Genomic DNA, 25,153 nt, shown 5'->3' with positions numbered 1-25,153 from the left:
CTTTTAATATAAACTCACTGAAAAAGTTTCAACTGTAGCTTAAAAGATTGGTAACTATAAGCTCCTTAAGGCAAGTAATTTGTTTCACTTAATTTTCTGTCTATCACAAAAGTTAACAAGGCAGTTTACATGTAACAATGACTCAATGGATAATTTCTGGAAGATATGGGAAGGCGAAGAGTACAAAATCACAGGAGCTTTTAGTAAAAATTAAAGGCCATAAAAGTAGACTAAAAGGGAAAGCCAGAATTTTTTAAACCTCTCTCTACTAAGTTATACAAACACCTAAATAATTTCCTCAATTGTTGGTTGCTGAATGCCTTTCTATGTTTTTGGAAATCATGTTTTCAGTTTGTCTTTTTTTTTTTTTTTTAAGATTTTATTTATTTATTTGACAGAGAGATAGAGAGAGCCCGAGAGCACAAGCCAGGGGGAATGGCAGAGGGAGAAGCAGGCTCCCCGCTGAGCAGGGAGCCCAAAGCAGGCCTGGATCTCGGTACCCTGGGGATCATGACCTGAGCCCAAGGCAGATGCTTAACTGACTGAGCCACCCAGGTGCCCGTTTTAAGTCTTTCAAAGAAAATGCTATTACTTATATCATTATGACAACATCAAATAGGCAACAGACAGTATCCGTTTTCTTGAGGTTTACAGAAAATGAAGCCAGTATATATTCTCAGAAGATTATTTACAAGAAAGCATGCTATATATAATTAACAGATTATCCATAATTTTTTTAAAAATTACATTTTTCCTTTATAAGTAAAGGCTGTTTATTAAAAGGAAAACAGAAAAATACAGGGGGAATTTGAGATTCACACTACAAGAGAAGAAATGACATAATGATGTATTCAGGAGGAATTCAATATTAGTGAGATGTCAACAAGAAAAACAACACCTGAACTGGTAGTTAGTGATTTAAAAAGATGTTGTGTCCCTCCCAGGCTACGATCTGTCTTGGAACCACATGGGTCTCAGCTACTAGGCAGAATGGCTCCAAAGAGTAGGGCATTCTTTCACTCCTTTGCAACTGCTCACCAAGAGTCCTAAAGGGCATGTGGTCTAGAGATATGAATAGCTGTTTTGGCTAAGCTCTACAAGACTTCAACGTTATAATGAAGACAGAAAAGAATTTATTTGGAAAGGGATCTTAGAGATAATCTAACAAAAAATGCATTACATATAAGAAAACCAAGTTGTTGTGAGGCTAAATAAAAAGTCACCAAGCACAACTCTCATATTCAAAGGTGCAAATATCTATAAACCCGGGAAAAATATTTTTAAAATATTTATTACATTATTATTTTCAAATACTTTTCAAAGGATTTTTGTTTAGAAGGTCTAACTGGATGAAAATAGTGAAACTAATTTTTATTTTATATAATTAAGTAACAGTAAGGTACATTCAGAGATTCGTATGTATAATTGTTAAATACTGTGAAAATCTGTTAAGTAAAAAAAACTATTCTCTGGCTATAAACATCAGAAATATGAACAGTATTGATTACAGAGTGATGTTCTCTTGAATAGAAGAGTATATATTCTTTGTATGGGAATACAAATTTCTTTTTTTTAAAGATTTATTTATTTGAGAGAGAGCGAGAGAGTGCACACACCAGCATGGGAAGGGGAGAGGGAGAGAATCCTTAACTAGACTCCCTGATGAGTGAGAGCTGAACCCTGGGATCATGACCTGAGCCAAAACTAAGAGTTGACGATCAACTGACTGAGCCACGTGGGCACCCCAGTAAATATAAATTTCTTTTGGAAGACCTTATTACTGTCTTTGTTCTAAAACATCCATTTATTCATTTAGCATTGGGAAAACTTGATGATTTTGCCCTCTAGAACTTTTTTTCTGCTTAGTACTAAAAGTTAAGAACATGTACATTAGTATACACCTGTAATCAACAGAGTTTAGCATATTTTAAAAGATTAATATCTTCAATTAGCTAGCTTCTCGAACACCAATAAGAGACATCATTTATTCATTTATTAGGTATTTATTAGATCTAAACAGGTAAGCTAATGTACAGATTTTTTTTTTTTTAAAGATTTTATTTATTTATTTGACAGAGAGACAGCCAGCGAGAGAGGGAACACTAGCAGGGGGAATGGGAGAGGAGGAAGCAGGCTCCCAGCGGAAGAGCCTGATGTGGGGCTTGATCCCAGATCGCCGGGATCATGCCCTGAGCCAAAGGCAGACGCTTAACGACTGCGCTACCCAGGCGCCCCTGTACAGATTTTTTAAAAACATTTTTGGTGATTACAAAATTACTAATTAAAACAATTCATACTATTTAGGTAGTACATTTTACAAAAGACTATTCTAACACATATAAAGAAAAATAAAGATAAAGCAGCCATAAATGTGTGTGTGCATAAACACATATGAGCTCTATGAAGGTGAAGAGTAAAATTACCTTTGATTTTCTTTGACATGTTCTCATTCTGATTTTCTTTAAGATCTTGACCAACATGAACAAATGTGAAGGACTTGTAGGAGACAATCATCAGACCCTTCCCATCAGGCTCAATAGCAGCATAATGTGGCACTGACTTTCCACGGAGAATATCACGCTTAATAATTTCATATTTGTTATCATCTGTAAGAAAGCAAAGCATTTTAGGACAAAAAATTACAAAAACACTGTATTGTAAAAATATCCTGAAAATATTTGTTTATTAGTTTTAATTAAAATTAAGTATTTTAAGTGTACTGTTAAAAGGCATGCTATTAAGAGTCTTTTCATAGGGATAAAAAGATTTATAACCTAATTTTCTGTAAATACACCCCTACTTTAAAATACCAGGTCTGATGAAATTTGCTCTAGACTGTGCTTTCCAATGTGGTAGCTACTGGCCATAGTAGATATTTAATCTAAATTAAGTAAAATTTAAAATTCAGTTCTTTAAGCACACTAGCCATATTTCAAATGCTCAACAGCCACACATGGCTAGCTGCTATTGTATTAAATGGCACACATATAAAACGTGTCCACTTCGCAGAAATTTTCATTGGACAGCAGCGCTCTAGACTTTGAAAGTGACTAACTTACCTGCAATATCAGCTTCTGATGGATCTACCTTTTCCTTTACTATAGCCTGTCTATGTTCCCAGCAGGTACATGATAGGCATCTTCTGAAAAGAGCCACACACTAAGGATAAAGGAAAGGTATGGTGTGGACTATTTTTCTGCCTATTCTAGCTATTGATAAGAGGGTTTCCTTAAAATGAAATGTTTATGGTAGAAATTATTTTTATACACACTAAGAGACAGATCTACATGCCAACTGTAATCAAGCATAAGTAATGATACTTAATTTTAAGATATAAAATTTAAAATAGGAAATATAAAAAAGATACAAAATTAACTGTATCATGAAAATTTCTGGTAAAATAACTGAATTTATTCTTGAAAATAGGGGTTTTTTTGGGTTTTTTTTGCTTTAAAAAGTACTAAACATTACAGCTGAGTCCATACCTTTACTTATAGTTACTCTATTAAAGTGGGTTGTACTTTAACAAGTAAGCTTCACAATGAGTAGTCAAAAATCGCAACTCAATGTCACATTATACATAATGATACAATCTGTTCTAAAGTATGTCATTTTTTCCTTTAAATCTTCATCTACATTCACATTTATCTCATACATATTTAAGAACAGAACTGTAAATTTATGAATGAGCTAATACACTTCCTGCACAGTACATGCAAGGCAAAGAGTCCTACCTGACTCCAAAGACCCAGACTTAGTTACTACATAGTTTATAGGGTGGCTTTTCCCAATATGTGTGCAAGAGAGAATAACAGGTGAATTTCAAGTGAACTCCATGATTAAATAAGTTGTGAAATGCTTGATTAAAATTAAATTCTCTTTATTACTCAAAATTTTTAGAACCTTTAACATGTTGAATGTGTATTAGGGATATTTGACCACAAAACATAATTTATCAGATGTTCCCCTCAACACAGTTTCGAAAAGCACTGTTATGTTCATTAAAAAAGAAAAAGGAAAAGAGTAACAATTATATTAATAATACTTGGGGGGTGAAAGGAATGAGACATTAAGAAGAGTAATGAGAAAGAAAGTGAACCATGAGAATTAATATTCCTCTAATTACAACCTTGGGAGATAAGAAGAAAAGTGAGTCTGATTATATCCGTCCAGTTGAGGCAAGTACACAAAGCAAAGGGAATGCAAGGGTGAAGCTTGAGCAGAGTGTCACAGTTACTGTGAACTAAGCTACAGTTGTCACAGAACCAGAGAACAGGAGGAAAAATATGCACCATGATTTCTCTGTAAGTTGTTGAGTTAATTACCTTAATAAAAAATAATAATTTTTTTTATTATCTAAAGTAGAGATTGGCAAAGTATGGCCAGTGGAGACAAAGCTGAATTTATGCATATTTTCATATGGTCTGTGGGCTAAGAATGAATTTTATACTTTTTTAAATGACTAAAAATAATGAAAATAATAATATTTAAATATATGTTAAAGTTATATAAAATTCAAATGTCCATAAATAAAGTATTATTGGAATACAGCTAAACTCATTTATTTATGTATTATCAATGGCTGCTTTTGTGCCACAGTGGCATAATTGAGTAGTTGTGATATAAATTGTATGGTTACCATCTAGCCTCATACAGAAAGTTTTCCAATACCTAAAGTTTTGAGTTACTGTGTTACTCCAGAGATGAAACTACAACACTGGGAAAAACAACAGACAAATTATATTAAACAGTTCGCAGAACAAATCTAGGAAATTTACTCAGCTTACTTATAAACTATTGTTACATATATATGTATATATACACACACATATACACATACATATATGTACATATACACATGTTCATTTTAAAATAAAAAAGCCCTCTTAGAAATCAAACACTAATAGCCTTTATCAGATTATAAATTAACAGTTAACTCTTGAACAATATGAAGGTTAGGGACACTGATCCCCTGTGCAGTCAAAAATCTGTGTATAACTTTTGACTCCCCAAGAAATTTAACTACTGATAGCTTACTGTTGATTGGAAGCTTTACCAAAAACAAAAACAGTCGATTAACACTATTTTGTGTATGTATTATATAATATATTCTTACAATAAAATAAGCTAGAGAAAAGAAAGTGTTATTTAGGAAATCATAAATACATTTATAGTACTATCCTCTATTTATCAAAAAATACCCATGTATATGTGGACCTGCACAGTTCAAACCTGTTGTTCAAGGGTCAGCTATAATTTAAGACTCATAAGTTAAATGAGTAAGTTAATAAAAACTGAGAAAAAGGGCAAAGAGTCATCATGGAAACAAGCTCCCTTTGTTCTCAACTACAGAAAAATCCACTTAATTCTCTTAATTCTCTCTCTCTCTATATATATAGTGTTGTATATATTGAAAATATACACTTAAAATTCTTCTAAAGTTATGTAAAATTCTTTTTTTTTTTAAGATTTTATTTATTTATTCGACAGAGATAGAGACAGCCAGCGAGAGAGGGAACACAAGCAGGGGGAGTGGGAGAGGAAGAAGCAGGCTCATAGCGGAGGAGCCTGATGTGGGGCTCAATCCCATAATGTCAGGATCACGCCCCGAGCCGAAGGCAGACGCCTAACCACTGTGCCACCCAGGCGCCCCTATGTAAAATTCTTCTAAAGTTATGTAAGAATGTCTGCTTTTATACAAAAAGGCATAATTGACTCTGGAAGCACATTACTATTTTTTTAATAATCCATACCTGAAGAGAAACTATCTATAGGAATTCATTCCACTAGGTGTCAGGTATTAGAATCACACCAACACCACCCAAGAAGAAGCCAACAGCATTTACAGGAACAGCTCTGCATTTCAAAATCTACTAAATGGTGCCAACCACTATGGATTCACAGTGTTGTTATATTTTACCTTTATTTTTTTTACTGATAGTGACCCACTCCAAAGAAACATAGAATCCACTTCCTTTCATATCCAATTCCTCCTTCTCTATTCGAAGAAGTAAGGTTGTTACAGAATGTTCTTCAGCATTCAGCAGTGAGATACTGTGAATTATGATAAAAGGATTCCCAAGCTCTTCATTAAACATAATCTACAAAAAAAAAAAGTTACATACACAAAAATGTACATATTACAAAAATGAAGGTAGCACAGAGAGAATGTACAGATAAAACAACTAATTTGGATACTATTTATTATAAGGAATAGAAAAATGAAAAAGCCTTTAAATAAAGGTTGCAAGTTCAAATAACATTCTTTGAAGAAAGAACTTTTTAAAAATGCCTATTTAATAGAAAAAGTGGTAAGTACTCTTGGCTTAAAAACAAGGAAAACAACAGGGCATCCAAGCAGCATCAAAAGGAGAAAGAGAACTAGAAGCAACCTCTAGAAAAGAATTAACAAGTGAAACAGTGCTCTACACAAAAGAGGACATGAGCAGGTTAATGTTGACTCCTTTATCTCTTCTCCTATCTTGTATATGATTTATTTCCTCTTTGTTCCTCTTAGTTTCTGAATATTGTTGTTAATGCACATGTGTGTGCATGTGTGTATGTATGGTTTTTTCCTATTTTTGTTCTGTTCTGTTTTGTTCTTCTGTTTATTTCTTGGAAGTTTAAAAAGGTCAGAGTCAAAGGAATTGGAGAGACACCACTGAAACTTTCTTCTTTTTCACAAATAAAACAGCCCCTTTACATTTAAAAGTTATAATTCAACAAACTCTATTTAAATATAATACTGAAGTGTCTTCTTAAAAAGCAAATCTAAGTACCATACAGAGACACAAAATCTTAATAAATTCTTTTTTCTATCACAAACACATTATCTAAAGGACTATTATATTTATTTCAGAGTAAAAAATAAAGAAGAGATATTTTAAGACTGTTCACTAAGCAAGATTTTTGAATAAATGAAAAAATAAATGGTTGAAGAAAATATCCAAATGACAAAAGTTAGCTTTAAAAAAAAACAAAAACGGAAAAACCCCATCTATCTGGAATCCTACCCTATCTGCTCCTACTTGAAAGTCTTATAAAGAAAAGTATGATTTAATGTCAATTTCCCTTAGTGTTTGAGCACCTCTGACAAAATTATTCAAATAGTAGACCTTTGGAATCCATTCTATGGTCTTCCACAAAAAGAGCAAGAACAGCAAAAAAATATCTCAAATACTCAAAACTGAGACGATACACAGGTTTTAGTTGTTTGACAGAGTTTTGCTTGCGTTTGGGGTACAACAGGAGACCAAAGGGAGGAAAGAAAGATAGTAAGTGTTGTCAGGTACAAGTAGCTAGTTTATTGCTTCCTTCTCTTCTTTCTCTCATGTGAGTGAAAGGGACGGGAATGAAACCAGGAAGTAGAAGTCTAAACCTTTATAAATTGTTAGGCTGAAGTTTCCTGTCTCCGGAATAAGCCTAGCAACTCAAGTGTGATACTGCTGATAACAGCACCCCCATCATATTAGAGGCAACACACTTGCAAAAAGCAGGCAGTCTTCCTGTCTCCCTTTCTCTTTCTACACTGCAGTCATCACCGTCCTTGCTTGGCCTCCTTATGCCCCACTGTACCCCCCAACAACTCCCACCTTTAGCTTCCTCTCTGTTCCACCAACTTCCCCAAAGTCCTAAAACTCTCCTAAGTTGTTTCTCTTACAGTGACCAGTATACCACAGTATCCCTCCCACCTCAGTTAGTGCCCAAGTCCCATCCCTGTCCCGCCCCCCTTCTCCCCAAAACTATTATTAACTGCGAACATCTCTGGGTGCTAATCTCATTACAGCAGTGTACACTGAAGAGGGCATGAAGTAAATTTACATTTTTGATTTTAAAAATATTTACTAAAGGCCTAATTTGCACCAAGGGGATGTACATAGCATAAACCAAATGATTTATAAATCCATATGAACTTCCTTCTGGCATAGTATGCGGTGTCATTTTTAAGCTGAAGGTGAGCTGGGCCAGTGTGTCTCTTCCTGCTCAAAACCAAAAGAATCCATAGCCTGATTCTCATTCTCCTATCCATCACTCTCCAAACTCCTTCCAAATGTTTCAGGTAGTTATGCTATCCATGTGTCACATTGCCTCAGTTAATAAAATTAAAAAAATTAAAAAAAAAGAAAAAAGTTATTATTGGAGGCCACAGCAGAAAAATGTCACAATGTCCAATGAATATTTAAACCTGTGACTACAAAGGCCTGCAAAGGCCTCCTACAAAAAGACTACTGTTGTTCTGGTTATTTACTGTGTTTTTTGTTTAGTTTTTTGCATTACTACGATTTGGTAGTATACCATTTAATATAACTTTGTAAGAAAGGCAAGCCATTTGGTTCTAAGGCCTTCTTAGTTTTTCTCAAATAATTAAAGCCTGATCTCTGTAGGCATTTGTTGATCTGATTAAAATATTTTATAAGATGTAAATATATTAAGTTCATATTTCTTTATCTACCCAGAACTAAAAGGCTACCTGCTGAGATTTAGACAACAGCAGTATCACAATATACTTATTAGTATAACTCAGTGTCATTCTTTCCCACCTTCAAAAACTGTGGCTCTAGAAAAATTAATTCCTTATTTATTATGATTAAAATCCTAATCTGTCCCTCAGATTTAAAAATGTTACATTGTTTTAAGAAAACTGAAATAAAAATAGCACCTCAGAGCTTGGCACACTATAACATAACTGTTATAGTGTATTCTTCCAAGTAGGGAATACTCTGGTAAACTCAGTATTTGACCAATGGCAACTTACCAGACAGCTAGCAGAGTGGTGTCTCAGAGTGTGCTGGGCCCATAAAGATACCAGCAAATATAACATGAGTATAGGAGAAAATATATCCCAATGTAATTCCTGGCTAACTCTTCATCAAGAAGGAGACAATATCAGTACACTAGTGTACTGCTTTACACACATATAAAGCGTTCAATATACATTCGCTGAACAAATGAATGCAATTCTTGACAATTGCAATAACCCCAGATCAAACCAGAAATGGTTAAGATACCAGTTTTGTAAAAGGTATGTATTTTATAATTTAATTAAAAATTTCTAAAACATTATATATTATAAAAATAAAGAGGTCACACATAAACCATGCCTAGAAAGAGTTATTTCAAAATCACTAAGGTCTAATTTATATATACTTTGCAGACATTGCTCAAGTCTAAAAAACAAAGAACAAAACCGCACCTCCCATTTTTCAGAAGCACTATTTCCACGTTCACCTGTACCAATGAGATATAATCGTCCAGTTCCATCTGACAAGGTAACCCAGGTAGAAGATGTGAAATGGATAGATGCACAGAGGCGATTGTCGTATGCTGTCAAATCTGTGGGAAGTCGAAACACTTCTCGTGGTTTTCCTAAAGCAGTGTCCTAAAAAGAAGCCAAACAAATGAATCTACCCTCTCCTTGATCCATATGCACACAGAATAAATATCTGCAGTGTAGTGGTTACTCTCTCATTCATGAGAAGGTGCCTAATTCCCCTCCCTTTGGGTATGAGCTGTACAACTCACTTCTAACAAAATATGGCAGAAGTGACAGTTTGTGACTTCTCAAACTCGGCCATAGTTTCTATTACATCTTCTATTTTGCTCTTTCTTGGACTACACCTGGAAGACCCACATGGGGAGGACATAAGGGCTCCTGAAAATAACCAACACCTTGTGAGCTAACTATCTGAAGGCCCTACTTGAGCCTTCAGATCACTGGGCTACAACCTCATGAGACACCTTGACACAGGAACCACCTTGCTAAGCCACTCTGATTTCTGACCCACAAAAACTGTGAGATGACAAATATTTATTGTTTCAAGTCACTAAGTGTTGAAGTAAGATATTACACAGCAAGAGATAATGAATATACTGTGGTTATCTGGTCTTGATTGTTTAGAGTTAATGATCAGTATTTTTAACTAACTGGAAATACTACATCATGTTCTAAATGTCTCTATAGACATCAGCCTGTGGTATGAAAACATTGCACTTAGATATTAACAACTTAGGTTTCTGTTAGCACATTTTTATTGTATCTATATCCTTAAAATTTAAAGCTATAAGATGGATTGCATCATTCAAATGTTTTACAAGAAAATATATAAAAAGGTCTACATTTCTGGACATAAACATCTTATGTATCAGATGTACTCAATTCAATAATTTGTTAATGTTAAAATTTTAATTTTTAGTTAACAGATTTTCCTACAGGCCAAAAGTAATTCTTGATTCATGTATTTCATTCTCTGTTCCTAGAATTACTTAGATAAATGTATATATTAACAAAATTTAAGTAAACAAAATGTCCTTACCAGCCACAAGTTTTTCAGTGACCCACTGTCTCTTTCTAAAGCATCCAGTTTAGTTTTCTTTGAAATGGCATCTTTCCTTCTTTTTGTATTCATATTTTACTGATTTACATAATACTGGTTAAATAATGAAAATACAAGGACAAGCACACCTGGCATAAAGTTTTTAGAATGACCATATCTGAGTGTTAGTGATGTAAAACTCAACTAGTGGAAACAGAATTGCTATCAGCATAGTACTGAGTAGCCTACTAGTAGTAAACATTAAGCTTACTGTGGTCTGCAGTCAGTGTATTATACGAAGGAAAGAGAGAATATCAGTTACTCCAGTCACTCAATTAAATGGAGGTCAATTAAGAGATATTTTACTGCAGGCTTATGTCTATGCAGGCGTTTAGAACATGATGTGGCATTTCCAATTAGTGAGAAATAAATGGGAGTGGTCAAAACAAATGCTATTGGGATACTAGAGATCTGGAAAAAAATTGCTCTTTCCCTCACAGCATACACAAAATTCCACATTCCAGATGGATTAATAATCTAAATATTTTAAAGAAAAAGTAAGATAACTTTGTTAGAAGATGAATCATGTTTTAATCTCAGGATGGAGAAAGTCTTCCTGTGAAAAATAAAGGACGTGTATGAGACAGGGAGAAAAATATTTGCCACAAAAATAACACAGGACCAGTATCTATGGCATATAAAGAGCCTTAGCAACTGAACAAGAAATACAGGAATGTCCAAAATGTTTAAATGGGTAAAGATATGTATAGGAAAACTGTGGTTAAAAAAAATTAACCAGAAAAAAATCACCTAATGCAAGCCCAATCCTGTAATAAATCCTTTCTAAAATCCTCTTACTGAACCACTATGTGGTCCCCCACAGTGTGGATTCTCCTGTGCTGTAAAATGTAATAAATCCAACTTGTTCAACTATGGATGGGTACCTGGTATCTTTGTCTGGAGAACACTGGTGGAGAAGTGGTTAATTGTGAAATATCCATCCTTTGGAATACCAAATAACTGTTAAATATACAAAAGTGGATTTATAATACTGACATAAGAAGATCTCCAAAATAACTGAAAAAAAAAGATGCAGAATATACACAGTATGAATCCATATATGTTGGAACAACATGTTGTGATATGACAGCACAGAGTAAGGTATACAGACACATGCCGGTGGTCTCTTAATAGTGTTTACCACCAGAAAGGGAAAAAAGACCATAGTCCAATTGGACGTCAGGGAGACTGAAGGTAAGGGGAAACTTTCTATTTTTGCTTCAAATACATTGCCTGACTTTTTTTTTTTTTTACAGTGAGCAATTTATGTGTAATGCCCATAGTTTAAAAGATATTAATAGAATAAAATAAAATGGGACTTCTTCCTCAAAACAGTTGTTTCAAAGTAAAGGTTTCTAGTGGTCTCCCCCACCCACTACATGCCCTTCACTGCATCTAATCTAATGAACCACTTGTTAGGACAAATGCAGGGCTTAAACCTGTTAAATCACTATGCTTCATTTCATATACAGTTATGAAGGTTGTTTTAAGCTATTTTCTTTTAAATACAAGTTTACACACAACTGAGATTGCTGGAAGTCTAATTATCAGATAAATGATTTCGATATCCAACAGAATAATTAAGATATTCAAGTATATAAACGTAAAGCTAAAAATTAACTTAAAATACAAAAGAAAACACAGTGTATCTCTTACATAAGTTAAACGATAGTTTAAGTGAAAGCGACCTGAATGTTCCTAATTTTTGAAATCTAATTCTCAAAGGGTACATTTAATTTTAAATGGACTGTATGCAATAAAATATTTTCTTCTGTGAATCTTAGAGTATTAAATTATTTCTGAACAACCTCCACTGACAGTTTTACAAAGTGTCCTTATAATAATGTCTTATGATATTGGCATCTATAACGTCTTTGTCTCACCCAATCATTTTCTTCTTCCAGACAAAAATAAAAGTTAATGTAACTATGTTCAAAGTTGTTGAAAATAATTCTGCAGTAACATTTCACAGCTGAATTGCAAAAGAATTAAAATTTCACTGATGAATGGAACATTTGCTGAATACCTACAATGTACAAGTAACGTATTAAGTAAGTGTTCTGAGTTTTTGCCATCTCATTTAACAATTACAAAATCCTACGAAGTTGAAATCATTATGCACACTTTGAGAGATAAAGACCTCTATTCAGAAGAGTAAATCATTTGCCTAGAACTCTGATGCTAAGAAAATGGCAGGGCTAAGATTCAAATTCTGATTGACTCCACTCTAAAAGTTGAAGGTCTCTCCTGTATTCCACACTTTCTTGAGAAGAAACCACTACCCAAGTTTTTCTAAACAAATGATACCTCAGATCTCATTGCAATTTCTAGAATACTCCCTGCAAAAACAGTAAGAACAACACTGTGAATGCACCTACTATATTCAGTTTTTCTTCAGACTAACACATTATATAAAATTTTTAATTACATTCCTGGGTCAACAAAATGCAATACAAAAATATAAAAACATCAATATATTGTACTATAAGTGACATGGTAAATAATATATGAACCGTATTTATGAAAAATATCTCTAAACGGGAGTTTGTGGGCCTCTTGCCACAGGTACAAGAAGACAAGGTTTGAACTGACAAGGCATTTTTCTAATACATATATGTTTATAGAAAGCACTATCCAAGTTTAAAGAAAAATGGTCAAGAAAAATTAAGTAAGGATGCCATTTACTAGTATTATTACACAGTGACATTTAAAATTTTGCCCTTTTAAAAGGAAGTGATCTTTTTCTGGAAAAACATTTTCATCACAAATAACTGTTAAGTTTATTTGGAAGAAAAGAAAACTTCCTTTTTCCTTTCTCTTTTTTTTTGCTAAAGCTTTAAGAAATGATGTTTTATTAAGTGGAATTTGAGCAATGTCTCTATAAAACATAAAACTTAATAATTCATTAAGAACACACAGTTCAAATAACTTACTCCTCCCCTTTATTTTTCTCTTTAACAAGGTAAATAACTGGCTCCCTATTAACAAATGCAACTACAGAAAATAAGGTGAGATTCAGGTCTTGAGATACTAGTTTGGAGACACTGGCAAGCAACTGAGCTAGACTAATAAGCAGTTACAGTGTGTTACTCACTCCAAGACACAGCCTCACAAATGTGGGCTTCACATGGAATCTAGTAACTCTCCTCTGATCTTTAAGTGTAATTCAAAGAGGCACCACAAGATGACACACTTCTTTAGGAGAAACAAACTAGTTTTTCAGGTAAATGGAAAAAAAAGTTATAACAGAATTAATTTCCTAAATATTAAGAAACAAAACATGTAACTTTAAAAGAAGCCCTAACAGGGGCGCCTGGGTGGCACAGTCGTTAAGCCTCTGCCTTCAGCTCAGGGTGTGATCCCAGCCTTCTGGGATCGAGCCCCACATCAGGCTCCTCTGCTGGGAACCTGCTTCTTCCTCTCCCACTCCCCCTGATTGTGTTCCCTCTCTCGCTGGCTGTCTCTCTGTCAAATAAATAAATAAAATCTTTAAAAAAATAAATAAAAAATAAAAAATAAAAATAAAAGAAGCCCTAATACCCTAATAAAATGACAACATAAGAATTAAGTTTTAAAAACACATTTTTTTTTTGCTTTCCTAAGGCATTTTCTACTTTCTAAAAGCACTTCCTCCTAATTGACATTTCTCTAAAATTAAGCATTGTAAACAGACAAAATAAACTGACTTGGAAATATAATGCCTCTATAAACCTGTGTGTTGAACTGCTGCCATCTGCTGGCTCCTGACAAAATCTCAAGGTCAGACACAATGTGTGGATTTCCTTACCTGGGCCCTACAGCCTTCTCTTGACCACAATAGTGTTTAGCACAGATTTAACAGGGTGGGGGGTATCTGTAAACCAGCAACAGCAAAAGAACCTCTCTGAGATTTGTGCATGTGTGCCTTTGACTCAAAAAAAAAAAAAAATCAGACAATAAAATGGGTATTAGAATAACTTTTCTGCTTTAAAAAAGCCAGTGTGTAACCAGTGGCCAACACTCTCCACCTGCCCCCAACACAGAAGTTCAAAAGAAACAGGTCAGTTTCTTTTGCTGCTGATCACAAAAATAGTAAGAAAGAAATGTGGTATTCCTCTCTGCATCAGAGGTGCACAGTTTCTCAAAACTTGGTTACTGGACCACGAGCAAAATCATATGAGGTCCTTGATAAAATGCAGATTCCCAGACCATGATCGACCCTGACATACTGAATCCAAATCTTTAAGAACCATAACCTGAAATTAGCTTTAATCAATTACTCCAAGTGATTCTGATGTGCAAGACATTTTGAAAACCAAAGGCAAAACTGAATTAAAGCAGAAAACAAACTAAAATAACACCATAGTTCTTTAAAAATAATAGTAAAAATACCCTTCTAAAGTTTGATTACGGAAAAAGAGAAAAAAGAGAAAGAAGATAATCTTAAGAGCATAAAACATGCAAATTTACAGCAACAAATCTGAAAAGAATAAAAAGAAATGAACAATTTTCTCTAGCAAAAAAGTATATTATAAAATTACCAGAGAAACAGAGTTTGACTAAACCAATTACCATAGAATCAAGTGGATAATTAGAAGACTATTACTGAAAAGGACAGAAGAATATATAATAAGTTAGGTCCAAAGAGAATCTTTAGTTAACAAATAAGGAAAGGGTCATTCTAGTCTGAAACTGTTCCAGTTCCAGAAAGCTCTCCAATTCCTTTAAGGACGTGAGCAAAACTGTCAGAGAAAATCTGACAGATATCACCAAAAACAAAATTAAAGAAACTAATTTGTGAAAATAAATACAAATACACAATACATATACAAAATATGTGTTAATCAACTTTATGTTATCAGTAAGGCTTCTGGTCAACAGTAAGCTATTAGTCAAGTTTTGGGGAATCTAAAGTTGTACTTTTCTACTGCAAATTTTTGATTGTGCAATGGAGGAGAGGTTTAGCGCTCTGATTCCCAGTACTGTTCAAGGGTCAACTGTTGTTCATACTCTGCTTTGACTTAATAAACTAAAAGAAACTTTATTTTGTATGCTGCAGCATTCCCAGGCCTATAACAATGTGTAACATATAGTAGGTATTCAATAAATATTTTGAAGGTAAAGTGAATAATAATAATGAGCCCACAGAAAGATAACTAGTTCATAGAAGCACAGAGAATAGGTCAGAAAAAGGGATCAAAAACATTAGTCTTTGCTCTGATTCCATGTCAAATAAGTTATCTTAATAAAATTACAGTATTTGACTTCTTGTGAAAACTTTCCAATGGGAGAAGAAAACTATATTGACCAGTCCACACTGCTTACACTGCTTATAGTATTTCAAATGCTATCATTAAACTTTCATTCCACATTTTCAATCAATCTTGTGATTTAAATTGGTATTAGTATTCCAAATCATGATTACCAAAAGTGAACTGATAAAGCCAAGCTTCTGGCCCAAAACTGTGACCCTATCCACACCTGTCTCACGACCAAGCATAATTACTACTAAAATGAATCAAAGAATCAATCTTTCTTTTTAACATTTCTCTTTGCTTAACACAGAATAACATGATTGATCCTCCCTACCTTCAAAACCTGGCCTCTGCCCACCCTGCCATCCTCCTCTCCAACCATAGCCTGTATACTATTCAGGTCCTTCCATACATGCTCTGTGTTTCAGCAAATCAGTCTAGAGTACCTGTAGTACACACACGCCTACGGAAGTTTGCTGAATGTGCCTCTTAAGTCATGTGCAGACATAGCTGCCTCAATTTGCATGGCAAACTAACTGATCCTTCAAAACTCTTAAGGTTACATCTCTTCTGAAACTTCTCTGAACACTTCGTCTTTCAACATTTATTATTTCCTTCCTCATACTATGTCTGCATCTTATCCCTACTTCGACTGTTACATGTTATCAATTTATTTGTATATGTGGCTACAAAGCACATAATAGCATTCAATAAACATTTGCTGAAGAGAAAGAAATATTTATTATTCACTAAAAGCATTTATCTCAATAAACCAAAGACTCATACCTGAGCCTGAAGAAGAAATAATAAGAGAAAGATCCTATCAAGAAAGCAAAGCTGTGGTGCTTGGGTAGCTCAGTCGGTTAAGTGGCCGGCTCTTGGTTTCCACTCAAGTCATGATCTCAGGGTCCTGTAATCAGGCCCTATATAGGTCTCTGTGCTCAGCAAGGAGTCGGCTTGAGGATTCTCTCTCTCCCTCTACACTCCCCCCACCACGGGCTTGCTCTCTTTCAAATAAATCTAAAAAAAGAGAGAGAGAGAGAGAGAATGCGAAAAAGGATGCATACCCAACTCCAAAGGATAAGAACAAGCTTTAAACAGCTGTTATTATTTCAGCAAACATACTGACCAAGCCTTCTGCTGGGTGGCAGGATTATAGAAATATAAGAAAAACCCAGGGCCTAGACCAAGGTTTGGCAAACTACAGTCAATGACCTAAATCTGGGCAAGGTCATTTTTAAAAATAAAGTTTTATTGGAATGCAGTCACACTCATTCATTTACATATTGTCTAATGCTGCTCTCATACTACTACCACAAAACCAAGTAGTTGTGACATAAGACTGTCTAGCCTACAAACCCTAAAATCTTAATTATCTGGCCCTGTGCAGAAAACGTCTGCCAACCCCTGGCCTAGAAGGAATTCAAAGTTCACACAGATCTGAGAGCCAATGGTTTGAATACTCCCAGAGGAGCAAAAGGAGGATGTCAGGGAAAGCTTAACAGATGAGATGCTTTGCTGGGACTTAAGTAAAGATTGGGAAGCAACCTGACACAGAACTAAGAAAGAATGTTCCAGGTAGAGTTAATCACACAGGAAATGGGCTGAGGGCAACAGGATACAGAGCATTTCTCGGGAACTGCAAGAGTCTGGTATTGCTAGGGTATAGTGGACAAAATGGTAAAACACAAGGTTGGACAGAAGGGCACCATAAGCTGCATATACGAAGATGAAGAGTTTGTATTTTAAAAATATATATCACTGGGCACCTGGGTGGCTCAGTTGGTTAGGTGTCCGACTCTTGGTTTCAGCTCAGGTCATGGTCTCAAGGTTGTGAGATCAAGCCCCAGCGCACCCTCTCTCTAAAATAAATAAATAAATAAATAAATAAATAAATAAATAAATAAAATCTTTAAAATATATATATGTGTATATATCACTTGGTGCTTACACTTGCCAAAAAATCAAAATCAGACACACAGAAATAACAAACCACTTCTAGAAGGATCCACAGGAAACTAAAAGAATTTATAAGAAAATATAAATAAGTGGGAAAATACTCCATTCTCGTGGACTGGAAGAATCAATATTGTTAAAATATCCATACCACCCAAAGCAATCTACAGATTCAATGCAATCCCTATTAAAACTCCAATGGAATTTTTCACAGAAATACTACAATCCTCAAATTTTTATGGAACGACGAAAGACTGCAAAAAGCTAAAACAATCTTGAGAAAGAACAACAAAGCTGGAGGCATAATGATCTCTGATTTCAAACTACTTTACAAAACTGTGGTTATCGAAACAGTATGGAATTGAAGACAATGGAACAAAATAGAATCCAGAAATAAAATCACACACATATGATCAACTGATTTACAACAAAGGAGCCAAGAATATACAATAGGGGAAAGGACAGTCTCTTCAATAAATGGTGTTGGGAAAACCAGAGAGTCACATGCAAAAGAGTGAAACTGGACTATCTTATACCATACACAAAAATAAACTCAAAATGGATTATAGACTTAAATGTAAGACCTGAAGCCATAAAACTCCCAAAAGAAAATATAGGTAGTAAACTCCTTAACATTGGTCTTAGCAATGATTTTTTGAATCTGACATCAAAAGCAAGGGCAATAAAAACAAAAATAAACAAGGAGAACTACGTCAAACTAAAAAAGCTGCTGCAGAGCAAGTGATCAACAAAATGAAAAGTCAACCTAGGGAATGAGAAAAAATATTTGCAAATCAAATACCTAATAAGGTATCCAAAATATATAAAGAACTTATATAATAGCAACCTCCCCAAAACCCCAACAAACAATCTGATTAAAAAATGGACAGAGGGGACGTCTGGGTGGCTCAGTCGTTAAGCATCTGCCTTCGGCCCAGGGCGTGATCCCAGAGTCCTGGGATCGAGTCCCACATCAGGCTCCTCCGCTGGGAGCCTGCTTCTTCCTCTCCCACTCTCCCTGCTTGTGTTCCTTCTCTCACTGGCTGCCTCTCTCTCTGTCAAATAAATAAATAAAATCTTAAAAAAAAAAAAAATGGACAGAGGATCTGAACAGACATTTTTCCCAAAAAGATATACAGTTGGCCAAAAGATATATGAAAAGATGCTCAATCATTAATCTTCAGGGAATGCAAATCAAAATCACAATGAGATTACCACCTCACACCTGTTAGAATGGCTATTATCAAAAAAACAAGAAATGACAAGTGTTGGAGAGGATGTGGAGAAAAGGAAATCCCTGTGCACTGTTGGTGGGAATGTAAATTGGTGCAGCCACTATGGAAGACAATATGGAGGTTCCTCAAAAAATTAAAAATAGAACTACCATATGACCCAGTGATTCCTCTTCTGGGTATTTATCCAAAGAAAATAAAAACACTAACTCAAAAAAATATATGTATCCCTATGTTCACTGCAGTATTATTTACAATAGCCAAAATAGTAAAACAAAAAAACACCTAAGTGTCCATCAATATACGAATGGATAAAGAAAATGTTTTTCATATATATAGAATATTTCATTTAGCCATAAAAAGGAATGAAATCCTGCCATTTGCAACAACATGGATGCACTTTGAGGGCATTATGCTAAGTGAAATAAGTCAGAGAAAGACAAATACCATATGATCTCACTTATATGTGAAATCTTAAAAAAAATCAGATTGATGATTCTGTTGATGCAATGTAGAACGGTGCTAGAAGGAGCAGGGAGTAGTCAAGAAGCTATTATTCTACTGACTGTTTAAAGCAAATACACTAATAATCTATTGTGGAGTTTATAACATATGAAGTAAAATATAGAACAAAAATAGCTTGAAGAGTATAAGAGAAATAAAAGGGATAATATATTATTGTAAAGTTTTTATAGTAAAATAATATTAATTAGAGGAAGACTATAAGTTAAGGATGAATACTATAAACTCTACATTAATCATTTAAAAAATAATAACACAAACAGGTTTAGATAAAAGCCAAAAGAGAAAATTAAATGGAATTTTAAGAAAATTTGCTTAATCCCAAAACAGGTAGGAACTGAGATAAAGAAACAAAGAACAGATGGGACAAACTGAAAAGATAGCAAAATGGTAACATAAACCCAACCATATCAGTAATTACATTAAATATAAATGTACTAAGCCCTTTAATTAAAGGACAGATTGTCATGCTAGATACAAAACAAGACCCAACTACATGCTCTTTACAAGAGACATACTTTAAAAATAACAACACTGTCATGTCAGGATGGCTGAGTGGTCTAAGGCATCAGACTGTAAACAACAACACTGATAAACTGAAAGAAAAAGGATAGAAAAAGATGAATATCACTAATAAAAAAAAGCCAGCACAACTGTATTATTATCAGAAGATTTCAAGACAAAAATCATCCCCAGAGTCTAGAGATAAAGAGGGGCATTTCACAATGCTAAAAGGACAAATCCATAGCAGACAAAATGTTTGTACTCCAATTAACACAGTTAAAAATACAAAAAGCAAGAATTAAAAGGAAAAACAGACAAATCCACCATCATAGTCAGGGTTAACACTTCACACTAGAAAAAGCAAACATGAACAGTTACATCAATACTGATCTATAAAACACATTAGAGTAGTTGCTCATTGGTGGGAGTGGAGGGGAAATATAACTTAAGTGTAACAGGAACAAAGGAAAAAATTAAAACTATATTAAACAGAATAGAGCCTTGTATAGATTAATGATAGGAACGATTCCATATATTAAAGATATGTGTACCTCAATTCCCTGGACATTAAATTAAAAGTGAAAATTAAGAATCAAATTTATTGGAAAATCCTAATATTACAGATATTTTTCTTACCAGCATCACTGTTAAATTCATAACTCTTCCAAGGTTATCAATGTAGTAGACACTGTCTTGATACCATGAATCACAGTGTAGGTAATTATACATTCCAAAAGCATGCATGTGTTCCAATGTATATTGGTCATCTCGAAGTTTTACTTCTGCCACAGCTGAAATGTAAGAAAAATAAACATAAATATCACAGATTTTTGTCTCAGGTTATTTCTATCCTCAGAATGCTTACAAGGTGAAGAAATCACAGAATGCTAATTACAAAGGACTTTGGGACAAATTCACTCTATTATTCATTCTAAAATAATTTCTAGGCACTGTGTATAGAGGATAAACAGTAAGTAAAACTGAATGATTCCCTGACAGTAGCCATGAGAGAGACAGGGCTTTTCATGCCACTACCTTCTTTTCTTTTGGGTACCTCTTCCTTGTAATTATGAATAAGAACAGGGAAATCCTAAAATTGAAGATCTCCTGTCGTTTGTGCAAATTGTAAGTCTATTTTATAGAGAATTTTTATAGTTTTTAAAATGCTTTTACCTCTATTATATCTCACTCCTTTTTTAACACATTAAGAAATAAAGAGAATGTTTTTATTATTTCATTATACAATTAAGGAAATAAATTAAGCATAAATGGTGATTTCTCCAATGTTTTACCACATCTTTCCCAAGGGTATAGAACAAAATAGTCTACCTGGAAGAGAAACAAGATTTCCTAATTAAAGAGCAGTGTTTTCCACTAGGGCACTAGCGATTTCCATATTTTATTTTTACTTTTTTCCACGTTTATTATGATGTAATTGGCATATAACATTGTATAAGTTTAAGGTGTACAACATAATGACTTGATATATGAACACACTGTGAAATGATTACCACAGTAAGTTGCTGAACACATCCACCACCTCACATGGTATTTTTTTTTGTGTGTGTGATGAGAACTTTTAAGATCTACTCTCTTAGCTACTTCCATAATTTTTTAAAAAGATTTTATTTATTTATTTGACAGAGAAAGAGAGCACGAGCACACACACAAGTAGGCAGAGCAGCAGGCAAAAGGAGAGGGAGAAGCAGGCTCCCTTCACAGCAAAGAGCCCAATTTGGGGCTCAATCCCAAGACCCTGGGATCATGACCTGAGCCAAACGCAGACACTTAACTGAATGAGCCACTTAGGTGCACCTAATTCCATAATTTTAATCTATTAAATGTGATCTCTGCTTCCCCTCTCTCTTCCCTCATACACAGATAGGAACCCTTATAGCTCAGGGCTGCCCATGACTTAGAATTCATTTCTGCTCTGACAGGAAATATGTAAGTAAACAATGCTGGGCCAATACCTTACCTTAATATAAAACTCAACTACTGTAAATAAAAAATTAAAAAATAAAAACAACAGAAAACTCAACTTACTGTATTCTAATTGCCATTAATTTTTTTCCCCATAATGGTTCATTGGTTCCTACTTCTATTACCTGCCTTGAGTCCTGGCTGACTTATATTCATTCACTGATTTATTCAGCAATATTTTAATAGGCACCATTGACACAATGATGAGCAAAAAGCACAGAATTTACCTTCTTAGCACTTACGATTCAGTGAGGAAATGGACATTAGTCAAATAATCACATAACTAAATATATAATGAAATTGTAATAAATGTTGGGGGAAAAAATTAACAGGTACCATGAGAACAAGTAACACTGGGCACTGATCTATATGGAGTAGAGAACTGATGAAAGCTTTCAGAAATCTGAGCCAAGCTAGAAAGGATAAAGGTAACGATTGAAGAAATTTACCCCCCCCCACACACACACACGCACACATACAGAGGCAGAAGGAAAAGCAGGCAAAGTAGGAGGAAAAACTTGTGCTCAAAGAACCAAAAGAAGGCCAAACCAGCTGAAATACAAAGCACTGTGGAGATCTGTACAAGAAAAGGCTACAGATGAACAAAGCTAGAGAAGTGGGCAGGAGTTGGATCATGAGAGGCCTTGTCTTTATCAATAAAGTTAATGTAATTCATTTACGTTTTTAAGCAGGACAGTAAATTCAGATTTGAATTTATAAAAGATTACTTATAACTACAATATGTAAAACAGACCGAAGCAAAGCAAGGTAAAATCCAGTGTAAATATTAAAAGGAAACTTCACTAAAAACACAGTGGAGAGGCTAGCAGGGGGGACCCCCCCATTCAACATCAATTACAGGAAGTATTGTTAATTATAGACCCCAACAGAAGAGTATTCAACAGGAAAGAATCATCAATTACAGGCCCCAACAGGGAAAAAATGTATACTGCATCTCCTACAAGAAATGGCACCACCCCTGCAACTCAGTTAATGAGAAATCAACATTACCTGTACCCTTGTTTTTCAGTGGACTTTCATTCAAACCAACCCCTCCCAACTTCCTCCTCCTTCTCCATAAAATGGTTTGCTATGGTTTTGCTGTAGCTTGCATGTCCCGAATTGCAATTCTTTAATATTCCCAAATAAACCCACTGTTGATAAAATAACTTGGCTGTTTTATTTTTATGGTTAACACCAGGAAGATCCATTAGAAATCTATTGCAGTCATCTTGGTAAAGCATGACTGACTGAAGTTTGGAGGCATCTCAGGGGTAAAATCATAACATTATTATGGATCTGATGAAGGCTGAGGAAACTGCTATTTATAATTCAAGGAAGTATTTATAAAGAACACTTAGAAATACATATTCCACTGATTAGGAGGGAAACAATCAATTCTTGGTTTTCTAGCACCACAGTGTGGATAAAACTCAATACTGCAAGAAATATGCATGGTAACATAATGGCCCAAAGTAATAATACTAGAGAATGATATGACAAATACATTTTCCTCATATTTCTGCCAAAGACCCTGAGCAATCCCAAACAAGCCGGAGACTTCTTAGCCCTCTGCCTTATTACAGTATCTCATCTGTGAACATAAGGTTCTGGAAAACCATTATTAGGTGACTATAATATAGTCTAAGTCTTCTGTTATTGCATTTGGACAAGATAATTTACTAAGTTATTAGGACACAGAAATGAGCATAGTGTATATTACATACTTAATAATTTGTAAAAGCTTGTTAGTGTATAGAAAAAGCTGTATCTCTGGCCTCAAATGAGAAAGAAAAAGTTATCATTGCATTTTTCATGTCAACCATCTTGAGTTTATAAAAGGAGAGGCAGAACAACTCAAAGGAAAAAGCAGTGTTCACAATGTAACAAACTTAATCACTGGCAGCGCTCTTTCCTACAGCCTCCTAAGAAAGGCGGACAGCAAGGAGTCTCAAATCTCTGCTGGGATCTTGGAAATGGCGGAGAAGGGAAACCTCTTTAACAGAAGGCTAAGAGGCCAGAGAAGTAAATATTTTATTATTTAATATTATCTTGCACTGGAAATAAAAGAGCTTTGCTAAAAAATCCTTCTCTTTTAGTCTTTTAAAAAGAACTTAGCGATCAAACAAGAAGGAAATCTCCCTTAATCTTACCTAGATTTCTCATAAGACATGTATGAAACCTCAAAAATCTATAGTTTCTCATTCACAAATTATTTATTGAATGTCTACTACATCTATTATGCTTGGCACTGGACATACACTCGTAAATATAAAACAGACATTATCCTTGTAATGGTGTTAATAACAGTCACAATGACTGCTTCTTGTCCTTTCAAAATATACTGTTATGTTGAACCACATGAAATTGCCAATATTCAACTCTTTTGATACCAGTTAAATACCACTCATTCTAATACCTATATAAGCAGAGCACAGTAGTTTAAAAAAGCAGGGGTAGAAACGTTAACATGTTAACTTACAAAGGCCACTTCTTAGACCATTTATCTTCTAATCATACCCAATGAATTAACTCTTTTTGCCTAGTCACTGAGTTTGCTATTTGTGTATAAAGATGTAAAAAAAGTAATAGTACAGTAGCCCCCACCCCCTTATCTGCAAGGGATATGTCCTAAGATCCTTAGATCTTCAAGCATCAAGATGCTTGAAACCACAGATAATACTAAGCCCTATATATACTTATTTTCTTATACGTGCATACATACATACATAACAATAATAAAGTTAAATTTAGAAATTAGGCCTAGTATGGGGCGCCTGGGTGGCACAGCGCTTAAGCGTCTGCCTTCGGCTCAGGGCGTGATCCTGGCGTTATGGGATCGAGTCCCACATCAGGCTCTTCCGCTATGGGCCTGCTTCTTCCTCTCCCACTCCCCCTGCTTGTGTTCCCTCTCTTGCTGGCTGTCTCTCTCTCTGTCAAATAAATAAAAAAAATAAAATCTTAAAAAAAAAAAAAAAAAGAAATTAGGCCTAGTAAAAGATTAACAATAACTAATAATAAAATAGAACAATTATAGCAATGCCCTGTCATACAAGTTACACAAATGTGGTCTCTCTCTCTCAAATATTGTACTCACCCTTCTTCTGGTGATGATGTGAGAGAATAAAATGGCTACGTGATGAGATGAAGTGAGGGGAATGATGTAGGCATTTTGATGTAGTGTTAGACTACTACTGATCTGTCAATAATACATCAGGAGGAGGATCACCTGCCTCTGCACCGCGGTTGACATGGGTAACCGAAACTGCAGACAGTGAAACTAAAACTGTGGATAAGGTGTAACTACTGTACAAGTCCATGTTATGAGTTCTGAAGTAAGATTTATGGG

The 25,153-nt window shown here is 34.6% G+C and overlaps 1 protein-coding gene across 3 annotated transcripts in view; it reads right to left on the bottom strand.

Moving 5' to 3' along the window:
- NUDCD1 (NudC domain containing 1) overlaps positions 1 to 25,153 on the bottom strand; it is a 77,372-nt gene that overhangs the window by 44,449 nt on the left and 7,770 nt on the right. For 2 of the 3 annotated variants that reach the window (XM_087864671.1, XM_045805780.2), the window contains 4 exons: positions 20,458 to 20,612; positions 9,194 to 9,379; positions 5,921 to 6,101; positions 2,424 to 2,606 (listed from right to left, as the gene is read on the bottom strand). In XM_087864671.1, the coding sequence (XP_087720797.1) occupies positions 2,424 to 2,606; positions 5,921 to 6,101; positions 9,194 to 9,379; positions 20,458 to 20,565 (658 nt within the window). In that variant the 5' untranslated portion in view covers positions 20,566 to 20,612. Of the gene's footprint in view, positions 1 to 2,423; positions 2,607 to 5,920; positions 6,102 to 9,193; positions 9,380 to 11,257; positions 11,572 to 20,457; positions 20,613 to 25,153 lie in introns of those variants that run through there. The other variant, XM_045805782.2, reaches the window with a different exon arrangement.

This window comes from Ursus americanus, chromosome 9 (assembly GCF_024610735.1).
Source record: "Ursus americanus isolate L20-20 chromosome 9, mUrsAme1.1.p, whole genome shotgun sequence".
In the NCBI taxonomy this organism is placed as follows: Eukaryota; Metazoa; Chordata; class Mammalia; order Carnivora; family Ursidae; genus Ursus; species Ursus americanus.
Note: the sequence above shows the minus strand (reverse complement) of the source record. Positions and strands in the feature narration are given on the sequence as shown.